General features: G+C 35.0%; 1 protein-coding gene across 2 annotated transcripts; it reads right to left on the reverse strand.

Moving 5' to 3' along the window:
• Window positions 1-4,964: 4,964 nt before the first annotated feature.
• On the reverse strand, window positions 4,965-11,967 carry ifngr2 (interferon gamma receptor 2). 2 transcript variants are annotated; one of them, XM_073950655.1, is made up of 7 exons: window positions 11,896-11,967; window positions 9,286-9,403; window positions 7,547-7,704; window positions 7,293-7,447; window positions 7,060-7,204; window positions 6,700-6,878; window positions 4,965-6,480 (listed from the first exon to the last, which is right to left on the reverse strand). In XM_073950655.1, exons 4-7 carry the CDS (start codon window positions 7,377-7,379, stop codon window positions 6,334-6,336), a joined length of 558 nt encoding a protein of 185 aa, XP_073806756.1. In that variant the 5' UTR covers window positions 7,380-7,447; window positions 7,547-7,704; window positions 9,286-9,403; window positions 11,896-11,967; the 3' UTR covers window positions 4,965-6,333.
• Between the last annotated feature and the right edge of the window lie 222 nt (window positions 11,968-12,189).

The following is a 12,189-nucleotide window of genomic DNA, read 5'->3' on the forward strand; positions in this document are numbered from 1 at the left end:
CTAATAGTTTGGGCTTATTGAATATCCTTATTCTCATAGTCATTCATAGTGAATACTATAATCTTTTTAACCATACTAAAGTTGAGTTAGTACTGCGGTAATGTTCATTCATTCATTTTCCTTCGGCTTAGTCTCTTTATTCATCAGGGGTCACCACAGCTAAATGAACAGCAGATGCCCTTCCAGTTGCATCGCAGTACTGGGAATATGCAAACTCCACACAGAAAGGCCAACTGACCCAGCTGAGACTTGAACTAGTGACCTTCTTGCTGTGAGGCAACAGTGCTAACCACCGAGCCACAGTGTCACCCTGTGGTAATATTCATACATTCATTTTCTTGTCGGCTTAGTCCTTTATTAATCCGGGGTCGCCACAGCAGAATGAACCGCCAACTTATCCAGCAAGATTTTACGCAGCGGATGCCTTTCCAGCTGCAACTTATCTCTGGGAAACATCCACACACACATTCACACACACACTCACTTATACACTACGGACAATTTAGCCTACCCGATTCACCTGTACCACAAGTCTTTGAACTGTGGGGGAAACTGGAGGAAGCCCACGCGAAGGCAGGGAGAATATGCAAACTCCACACAGAAACACCAACTGAGCCGAGGTTCGAACCAGCAACCTTCTTGCTGTGAGGCAGCAGCACTACCTACTGCGCCACTGCCTTGCCCCTGTGGTAATATTATTGTGGTAATTATATAGTTGTTGTAGTAATACAACAGATATAGAAACAAACAAAATACCCGATACTGTACTGTTGTTTTAAAATTATACATTATAAATGAGCAATATCATACTCGTAGCAGTGCAATATGGGTGTATATCAGCAATGGTTGGAGGTGTGCGTTAGTGTCCCAACTGTGACGATATACATCCATAATGCACTGCTACGAGTATGATATTGCATTTATACAACTGTTTGACGGCATAACCGTGTATATAAAAAACAAAATCAAACACGGAGAGTCTAAAAATCCTTTTGTATGAGGAACTACTTTCTTCCGCCATTCCTTCAAATCTGCAGCTAACGTCAGAACAGCAGAAATCGTTGCTACTTCACTAACGTCACCTTAGAGCAATATCTGAATGACTCTCTAGTGTAATGTCTAAATTAATGACAAAACCGATGATTTTGCTGACATTTTAAGATAATAAGGCTGAACGCCATGAAATGGCATCAGTCTAGAGACATTTCCAAGTATTACAATCAGAGGATCACAATAATTAACCCTGAAAAAAGGCAAAGCAACGCAAACATACCAGATTATCAGTTACCACTAAACTATGCACTAGCATTTATTAAAATTTTTTGTAAATTTTTAATTTATACAGTATAATACACTTTACTGTAGAATGATTCAAAATACTGTAGGAGAGTACCACAGTCCAGCAACACTACAATATTTACTATGGTATTTTCTCATGTGAGCACATTTATTAAATTCTTAGTATTGTCCCAAAGCAAAACCACCTTTTGCTTTACAATGGCATGCAGCTTTCAACTATCTCTGTGACCGGAGCGTCTGGTTGAGGCATTTTTCACCCAGATGGCCTTTTTTTGATGTTTCATGTGGATTGCTGGAATATGCAGTTTGTTTCTTTTACCTCTTTCATATTTTCCTTCTCATAGATACTCAGACAAGTGCACTTATCCTCTCGCATTGAGAAAGCAAGAAAAAAACCCACTTAACAAGAAGTTAAACTGCATGGAGCTCAAGTTACCTGAATACATGTTTTACCTTCGAGCTGTATACTGTAAATAAATCCGAGCTCTGAAAATATTACTTTTTATACAAAGACATAGCCACCAGCGTAGCATCAACTCGCGACTACTTAGACTATTCATGCATTCAAGCATCGTCATCATTGCAAAGTGTATAATGCAAATTCTAAAAATATATATATAATAAACTTAAATGGGTGAAATCATTAAAGCTATTGAATCTTTTATACAGTCCTGCAACATAAATCCATGTCTTTGCACTGTCTTAATGTTAGTTTGAACGTCATAATCACACAGACTTTTAATTTCAGTTAGCCAGCCCCAGGGCTTGCGGTAAACTGTGATCCCATACAAAATCTGTGTTTAAGATCTGATTTCTTAAAAAAAACAGCAATCCCCACTGCCTGGCTGAGATACAACATAAAGAGGGTATCAGACCAAACAAGAGGCATTGCATTAAATTAGATTTTTACGCACCATGTCTTTAAAACAAGCAAATTAATTTTACTCCAGTATTTTCAATTGAGTTTTTGCGCTAACCTGCTGCTAAAGACGGCGCCTGCGGTTAAACTGTCTTTTATCTCTTTTTATGCATTAAAAACCAAATGGATGCTTAAGTTTATTAAACTGGTTGTATTTGAAACACATTACAACATCATAAATCGATACTTTATCTGGGTTTGATAAGATTTGTGTACAGTTTTACAAAAAATAAATGAATGTAAAATACAGTAAAAATGTAATACTGTAAACATTAATTTTCTTTTCAGCTTAATCCTTTTATTAATCTGGGGTGGAATGAACCACCAACTTCTCCAGCATATGTTTTACTCAGGGGATGCCCTTCCAGCTGCAACCCAACTCTGGGAAATTAATAGCTTTTTCATTTAATATATTTTAAAACATAATTTGAGTGGCAGAAAAGCACATTCTCAGCACTACTACTGTCTTAAAATGGCTTATTGTGTTGTGTATCATTTTACTGAAGCTGTTCTTAATGATACTTTGATTAAAGCATATAATAGAAACCTTTGGTCATTTTTATGCATCTTTGCTGGATTAAAGTATTCATACTGAGAATATTCATGATTAATGTCATCAATGGATGTGCTAGCCTGCTAACAGCTAAAACAAAACTTAATTAATATAGAAAACAGAAATCGATCCAAGTAAATGACCAAACAGACAAGACTCTATAGTGCAGATCTAAATGAATTTGGGCATTTGTTGAAATTCCAACAAGATTAATCTCCAACTGTATTAGCATCCTTTCAAAGGGATATTTAGTAACACTTTATTTTGATGGTCCATTTGAGTATTATTGTCTGCTTAATATCTGTTGATACTGCTCCTTCAACAGACATTTTACTGATTATAAAAATCTTTGCAAGTCAATAACTAACCCTAACCCCAATTTAACAGTCTACTTATAATCTAATGAGAATTAGTTGCAATGTAACTTAAACTCAGCAAATGGACCCTCAAAATAAAGTGTGACTGGATATTTCCCCCCAAAAAAGTAATTTGTCTTCTGTTGGTCAAGCAAACAAAGAATTGCTGATATACCCTGGCAACCTTTGACTTCCATAGTATTTTCTTTATACTATGGCAGTCGATGGGTGCCAGTAACCAGCATTCTTCAAAATATCTTCTTTTGTGCTCATCAAATTTTATATTTTATGAAATATACTTTTAAAAGTATGTGTAGGAGAAGTCAATTTTATTTTTGGGTAAACTATAGCCTACCTTTAAATCAGAAGTAGCAATATCCATTCTTTAAAACTTATTAGATAATGACCTTTGCAATAGAGCTTTTATTAGACTCATGGATCAGAGCTGTTCTGCAGCTTTTGCTTCAATTAGCACGTTTTCCAATCTTTGCTAAGAAAAGCATTGCATAAAACATCTGAGATTCCGTCCATCAGGTTAAACAGGCTTCTTGTCCAGTCCATTCAAGCTATGCGAACACCAGCTTAATCTATCCAGTTCTATGTCAAATTTGTTGGCCATTTTGCTTTTCTCAGCAGGGATATCCGACTGATCAGTGAAATAGCACGACAACGAACAAACATCTACGCATCACCTGAAGCCCTCTTTTCTCACCGTGGGTCTGCATTGAAGATTTTTAATAACATTCCATTTCTTTCAAGATCCCAGTTTGGAATTCTTCAGGAGGGACAGTTCGGTTGTACCCTGTCAACTCTAGCTCACACATTTCATGCCGTTGGCACATTCTTCGCTCAAGCCTGATGCTATAGTAGGATGTTCTGTGGAGAAAACATGAAGCCAAAGTTTATTATTTAGACAAAACGGTCCTTCATTTTAGTCCCATGTTATCTGGATTAACCAGATAATTATTCTCAAAAGTTAATATATATATGAGGATAATTTCCTAACCTATTTCATAATAAATAGGAAACATTACTTTAATCATGTTAACATATTAAGACATTATTTATTTTTTACATTTTATAATGGCCAAGTTAAAATGAAAACATAAGACTTCCATTTATAACACAACAGAGTTCAATGCTGAAAACACTAGCCTTCTATACACTAGACTGATGCACCATACATGTATATGCTAAGCAGCAGCATGTTCATTAAATATATATATATATATATATATATATATATGTGTGTGTGTGTGTGTGTGAAGAGTTCAGATGCAAAAACCTCTAAATACCATCTAAAACGTCCTTCTATATAAAATTAGCATCTTTCTCAGACTCTTCTGTGTAGGTTCAGTAATTTCACATATATGTTAATGAATTGGGTATTTTCATTGCCTGTAAAGTGAAAAAAACTTAACATAAATATGGGTTGAGAAAAAGGTTTGCTTTTTAAAGAAATTTCAAATAGCATTTAGAGGTTTTTATCTGAACTGTTCATATATTCATAACAAAATTTCATTGAAACGTATTTTTGTACTTTATTGAAGCTTAACAATAAAACAAATCAATGAACGGTTGCGTTAAGTAAAAAAAATAACAATTTGTATTAAAGGCACTAACCCCAACTGAAAAGATGAGCCAAATCAAAGGGCCAACTTTGCCCCGTGGACCCTAGTTTGGGCATCTCTGATACTATCAAGTATGCTTGTGCCCTCTAGTGGCCAGTAAAGAAAAAAAAAAACTGTTATTTTCCTGTTGTTTTCAGGTGGAAAACACCTATTGCATCATTTAATTTGCATGCTTTTATCCCATTTCAAAACATTCCACGAAAATGTTTGTATTATTACTTTATTTAGTTCCTTTTTTTGAAGAGGCCACTTGTGAAACTGTACACCCTCCTAAGGTGGCTCAAAAACAGCAAAACTGCACAAAATAAATAAGAAAGACTGATCTCTGACCTACACAGTGTGAACATTTTGATACAATAATTAAAAAAAAAGCACAATGCAATTCCAAATCTTTACATTTTATGTTGGTTTTAATTCTGAAACAGCATGAAGGCGCTGTCACTATAACTTTTAAAAGAACATAAACACACGCAAAACATTTAATCATTTAAATATGCCCTGAAACAGCTCCAGTTCCTCATACTCATATTTTTTCACAGCATGAATCCACTATGGCAACCAAATGAAATGTACAGCAATTATGTATCGGAAATTGACATTAAGTATAGTAATATATTATGGCAGACATTAAAGTAAATGTTCATCTCCTTCACACAGAACATCAGCATACTGATATTTAGAAAGAATTTAAAAAAAAAAACAATGTTGCATGCAATACTGAGAACTGTCTTGTAATTAAATTTTAATAGGGAAAGAATAGTAGACGGTTAAATTAAGCAGCCTGTTACTGTTAGTGACAAACAAAAACTAGTTTATTATTACAGTGATTTGCAGATTTCTTTTATAATTTACAAAATAATAATGTTGAAGGATAGTACGGTGAAGCCCAACTTACCCCACAACACATACACAGATTGAAATTTCAGACATCAAACGGTCCAAGGACTCTGGCTACAAACAGTGCATTTCAGATTTAGTGTTAAGTGCTAGACATTGAGATGGACAAATAAAAAAAGCATTCAATAACAGCAACACTGTATTCTGAATTCCTTCAGAAACAGAACAACCGTAAAGGAGATATTTAAGGATTTTTACAAACCATGGTACCTATAAGGGTCAAATCGTTTGTATGCTTTTTATACAGTTTCAATTCTACCTCGCAGGTAGATAAAAGCAGACACGAACGTGCTACAACGCCCTCACAAACGATTCAATTGTTGAGGAATATCTAAAAGATAACATTATGTAAGAATTGGATCTCTGAGAGGGTTTTAAATGACTGCACGTGCAGCATATTGATTGCAAGTGCACACATTTTACAGTTTGTGATCATATGCGATCCAAATACTCATAGCTTGAAACAGATGAAAATGTTACTAGTTTGTGCTGCATTTTTTATGGAGTTCAAAGTGTAGCAGCCATTTTGACCCATTTTTTTTGCCTACCAGGTCCTGGCACAGGTCACTTCACTGAAAACTATTAATGCTTACACAAGTCAAATCAGGATTCGTAAGCTTGTTAGTGATGAGCAAATTATGTTAAATCGCAAAGGAATTATTAGGCACATAAAAACAATCATAATATTTCAGTCTTCTGTTGTTCCTCTTCTTGCCCATTCTCCTCCACGTCAGCGTTCTCCTTTAATATAATAAAGTCATCTGACTGTAAGCTTGGAATACTGGGACTTGGAGCCAATCCAACAGGAAATTCGCTGGACAGAAACTACATAAAGAAAAGTAAAATATTTAACAATTCATTTAAAAGAAATAATAATACAAGATCACACTTTCACATCTAGAGACTTTTATTGCCTGGTAGCAAGAAACTCAAACTGGAGAACATACATTCAAATTTCATTATTATAGGTTGCCATTTTAACAGAGTAACCATTTAGATGCTTAATCTTAATTATTTGATTGATTATAAAAAGTAAATGCTTACCTCTTTATAGTGGTCAGGAAGGTCCAGCTTGAATGGCTGGAACCACTCTTTAACCACACTTTGCACTCTTTTATTACTCTTGCATTTACAAAATAGAAAAATGCAGAAACCGCACACCATCAAAACAAAACATGTGATCAGTGGACCGTAGATCAAAACACGTTTCTTTTTTGCTTCAGCTGCAAACCAATGAAAGAACACAATATGACTTTAAGTTAAGAGTACATAGCACTGTTATTTCTACATGTGTTTAATAATGTCTGCCTAAAACCTTCTGGATGAGTCTAAAAATCAAAACACCACTTAATGAAACTGATTCAGCTTGTGTATTTACAATACATATATGTGAACAAGACTTACGTGTTTCAGGGATGAAAACGCATCTTTCCTTGCTAGCCTTTCCATATGGCTTATGGTAGAGCAAATACTCCACCTGGAAACAGTAGATCTGCCCTGATTCCAGGTCATTAAAGATATAATCCTTGCTATTTATTACAACATCCTCCTGTAAGGTCAAAAATCTTTGTCAGCTTTACTCTTGTCATTAAAAAGAAAATTGTGAATGTTTGCATGATGTCTTAGATTCAAGAGACCTCAGGGTTTTCTCTGCTATTCTCATTCCAGGACGATATGTTAAACTGAAGATGTTCTCCATGTTCTTTCTCCAAGCTCTGGTCCATATGTGCCAGAGTTAAGGAAACAATTCCTGGTTTCTCAGATAGATTCACCACAGGAGCACAAGAATTTACTGTAAAACAGGATGAACAAAGAAATAAATAGATACAAGTGTGAAAAATAGTTGAATTTAAAACGCAAGGTAGGCATAAACGCATAAAACAATCCTTACCATTTACACAATTGACTCGATTTGAAATGGCCCATTCTGAGATGTGGTTTCCCTTCTCTGCACGGACCCGAAATAAAGCTCCATAAAATTCATCAGTGATGTTGAAAACGTTTTTGTTGATATGGCTTGACACGTTGTACCATTTATCCTCTGCTTTGCTGAAGTAGAAGGAACAGTAGAGTATAAATTAATTTTAAATCAGAGGATAACGTAAGGCCAAGAAAAGTGTTTGATATGACATTCTGTGATTCAGGTGAATTCAAAGAGGAACTGAATAAGGCCAAAAAATGAAAATTAAATAAAATTATAATAATAAACTTTTACAAAAGGTTTGCATAAGCTGGCAAGCACCTACTATTGAAATTAATGTTGACCCATTGTAATTGTGTCAGAAATATTTGGTTCACTTCTTCAGTTCAGTCCATCAAAGTGAGATCAGGTAAAACAGAAACAACTACATAGATCTGCTTTTAAACATTATGCTCCATATGTATAGAATAAACTTCAAGGAAATTTACATGTGGATTTTGGAATACCATCTCTTGCCTTGTTTAAAATTACTTTAAAGTCTAAATATTTGGAGCACTGGGCATGATTGGATGATGCCCAGTGCGCCATATATTTAAAAGATGATTGGACAGAGTGGTACTGTATGCGTTCATTTTGCTCCGATCCAGCCCAATTTATTTTTTATTTTATTACTTGTACTAAGATATTTGGAAATGTCAAATGCCACTATGAAACAAAAGTTTAGTTGGCTGATGGAAAACAAAGAGCCATTTCTCACATCACACTGCTCTGTATTTTGCACTTACTTTTGACTTACCTTTTGAACTTGTTATTATGGTGTTTTAAAATGGAAAAGCATTTTTAATGGTTGATTCATTTTCTGTGAGTGTTTATACAATTTTGTTATAACCAAGTATTCCAAACCTTTTACATTAATGGAAAATTTAGATTTGGACTTCTGATTTGAGACTTTGAGAATCCTTGCCTTAAGCATTGTGAGCAACGTTGGGATATTTGCTAAAAGCATTTTGATGATCATGCATTACAAACTTCTGAATGAAAACAAAATAAGTTTGCTGCAAGTATACTAGGGCCCACACAGAATCTGTGCAGGTATTAGCCCATCATTGAGTCTATTTCTTTTCTTGTGTAAATGTGTGTAAATTGATATTTATTCAGTTTTTTATTAATTTCAGTAGTATTATTGACTAATATGAAAGTGTTCATTTGATATTCTTGCAATACTGTTTGTAAATATTTTCTGTCTTTTAGTAGATATATTAAATAGAGATTTGCTATGTTTACCAAAAACAATGGATCTAGATGGATTTGCATTGTAAACATTAAATAAACGTTAAAAAGCTATTATGTTTTTATTTCATATATTAAGTTTTAGATATCATACACCCAAAATCATTCCACATAAATCCACAATTTTTTACAAAATTCTCCACAGAAATAGCAAAAACTGTTTGCAGATTTTGTCTGGCTCAAGCCTTCAGTAAGTTACCATTCACTTTCAAAGCATGAAATCTTTCAAATGGCGTGTAAAGAGATTGCCATTATTTCTCACTTCTGCTTTTGTGTAACAGTGAAAAAGCGAACATCATACGGATTCAACGAAACATAAAAGGTGCATAAACAAATACAGAATAATAAATTTAGTGTGTGTGTGTGTGTGTGTGTGTGTGTGTGTGTGTGTGTCACTTGGGTCAAAGAAGCCAACTTACGAGTCAAGTTTATACTGAAGGGAATACCGCAGATCTTCATCTACTTCAGGTGGCTTCCACAGCAACTGTGATTTGACTATCTTTAAATCCTGAGGCGGATTTAAGCAGCATGTTCTCTCTGAATTAAAAACACACAGATGATAAGTTATGAACATGAAACAAGTAACATGTTTTTATAATCAGATATAACGGTCCCGACAACGCCACAAACTATCTCAAGTCCTTACCGATATTGACGATCAACATGAAAACCGTTAGGTGAATTATATAGGTCATTTCGACAAATATAAATCCACATCTTTCACCAAACCATTTGCAAGAGTTGAGAAACCGTCGTTCTTGCTGATTTCTTCAGGAAATACGCCTGTCCCTCTTACAATAAACAAAGCGAGTGTTGCTAAATGCGCTGAATTCTGTATAAGCGACACGTGCTATATCAGTAAAACACAAAAACATTATTTAAACCCAATATGCGAGAAACAAATGTTTTCTTTGCATTCCTTTACGCTTAAATCCCATCGGCAAGCGTTGCATTCCAGTAATGTATACAGAAGTATGCACACTTCCTGTTCCTCAAGTTCTCCTCAAATCAGGAAGGAAGGCTTGATCGGTATCTTTGCAGCATCGCGAGAGTTGGAGTTAAGGTTTTTGAACACCAAAGACCCAACATTTGCCCAACATTTATCCAAGCTGGCCTTTTAAAAGGTGTGAAAAACAAAACAAATAAAAAATAGTGTAAAATGAGTTGAAAATATGTAGGCTACAAAATGTCACACCGACTTATCGCGAGATAACAAGCGCGTAGAAAACCATAGACGGTAAAGACCAAAGCGGTCATCATTTCTCGACACTGGCCTGGCCACTAGCCACAAGTGAAACTAAAATCACTGTGTGTGGCGTTAACTTTTTATTAAACTGCAAAACATTTACACAATATGCATTTGTATGTTTGGTATTTTTGGTCTAACTTAATATAGGAATGTTTGCCAGATAATATTTCTGCTTGCTAAAACACCAAAATACCACAGTTTCAGATAAAAAAGATATTGTAATGATTGACAAACAAGCAAATCAATAAATTACCAACCCACATTTGGATGACCTGCAACTTTTCATTTTGGCAGGCACTTTTTTCCAGGGGTTTCAGTACAGCGTAACCGCTACTACGTCATCGGGTGGGCGTGGCCTATCTGTGAATTTGCATAGGTCACGGATCATGCGCAGATTGTGAAAACAGCCGTTAGATTCAGATACCTGTACGTATTCGCAGGGGTTTCGTGTCCAATACCTTTATATGCAGTACTAAATAGCTGTCCTGATCGCAGGTGTTTCATGTGAAGTCAGTGTATGTTATATTAAACAAATTAACTTAAGATACCTCTCAGATTACATTAATACTGTTATAACTTAAGATACCTGTCCCGATCCCACGGCTTTTGTGTCAAATACTTTATATATCATATACAGTAGCATCAGATACCTGTCCTGATGCCAGGGGTTTCATGTATAATTACTTTTATATTAGTTAACATCAGATACCTGTCCTGATCCCAGGGGTTTCATGTATGATCACATTTATATTATATACATTAACATCAGATACCTGTCCTGATCCCAGGGGTTTCATGTATGATCACTTTTATATTATATACAGTAACATCAGATACCTGTCCTGATCCCAGGGGTTTCATGTATGATCACTTTTATATACATTAACATCAGATACCTGTCCTGATCACAGGTGTTTCATGTATGATCACTTTTATATTATATACATTAACATCAGATACCTGTCCTGATCCCAGGTGTTTCATGTATGATCACTTTTATATTATATACAGTAACATCAGATACCTGTCCTGATCCCAGGGGTTTCATGTATGATCACATTTATATTATATACATTAACATCAGATACCTGTCCTGATCTCAGGTGTTTCATGTACGATCACTTTTATATACAGTAACATCAAATACCTGTCCTGATCCCAGGGGTTTCATGTATGATCACTTTTATATTATATACATTAACATCAGATACCTGTCCTGATCTCAGGTGTTTCATGTATGATCACTTTTATATTATATACATTAACATCAGATACCTGTCCTGATCCCAGGTGTTTCATGTATGATCACTTTTATATTATATACATTAACATCAGATACCTGTCCTGATCCCAGGTGTTTCATGTATGATCACTTTTATATTATATACATTAACATCAGATACCTGTCCTGATCTCAGGGGTTTCATGTATGATCACTTTTATATTAGTTAACATCAGATACCTGTCCTGATCCCAGTTGTTTTGTGTATGATGACTTTAAATAAAAATAGAAAATAAATATGAGTTATGTTAATTAACTAAGATCGAGAAAGAAAAATTAACCACGATTTATTACAGAAAATGTGGTATTTATTTGTTTAAACATGACCGAATACCATATTTTTAACTACAAAAACACGGTTAATCTTACCACAACCATTATTATTTGATTTAAAATGGAAGTAGAAAAGCCCAGAGACAGAAAAACGGAGTAAAACGAGGTCAGCCGGTTTTGCTAATGAAATCTTTAAAATATAACATTATAAAAACAAAAAATAACCTGTATGATTGTTTTTTTCCTTCGTTATCCACCGCGGTAGGTTCTTTATCCATTATCATCCTGGTTGAAATGACCGCGCTAAAAAAGAACCTGTACTGCGCATGATCGGTGACCTCTCAGTATTGTTTTTTTTTAAGGGGGCGTTTCCCAAACACCGACCGAGCCACGCCCATTTTACGTCGTGGTAATGAAACCCCTGGAATTTAGTGCATGCCTTTTCATTTTCGGTGTGGATCGCGTTATTCCAGTACAGCAGGGGGCGATGAAGATGTTGATGCGCATGTGCTTCTCTTC

This window comes from Danio rerio, chromosome 5 (genome assembly GCF_049306965.1).
Source record: "Danio rerio strain Tuebingen ecotype United States chromosome 5, GRCz12tu, whole genome shotgun sequence".
Classification (NCBI taxonomy): domain Eukaryota; kingdom Metazoa; phylum Chordata; class Actinopteri; order Cypriniformes; family Danionidae; genus Danio; species Danio rerio.

Excerpts from the sequence above, each read along its gene's own strand:
- ifngr2 (XM_073950655.1), bottom strand. The coding sequence starts at position 7,379 with ATGGACCAGAGCTTGGAGAAAGAACATGGAGAACATCTTCAGTTTAAC. Across the intron at positions 7,205-7,292 it reads ATAGCAGAGAAAACCCTGAG|GAGGATGTTGTAATAAATAG; the intron begins GTCTCTTGAATC and ends TTGACCTTACAG. Across the intron at positions 6,879-7,059 it reads CGTTTTCATCCCTGAAACAC|CTGAAGCAAAAAAGAAACGT; the intron begins GTAAGTCTTGTT and ends ATTGGTTTGCAG.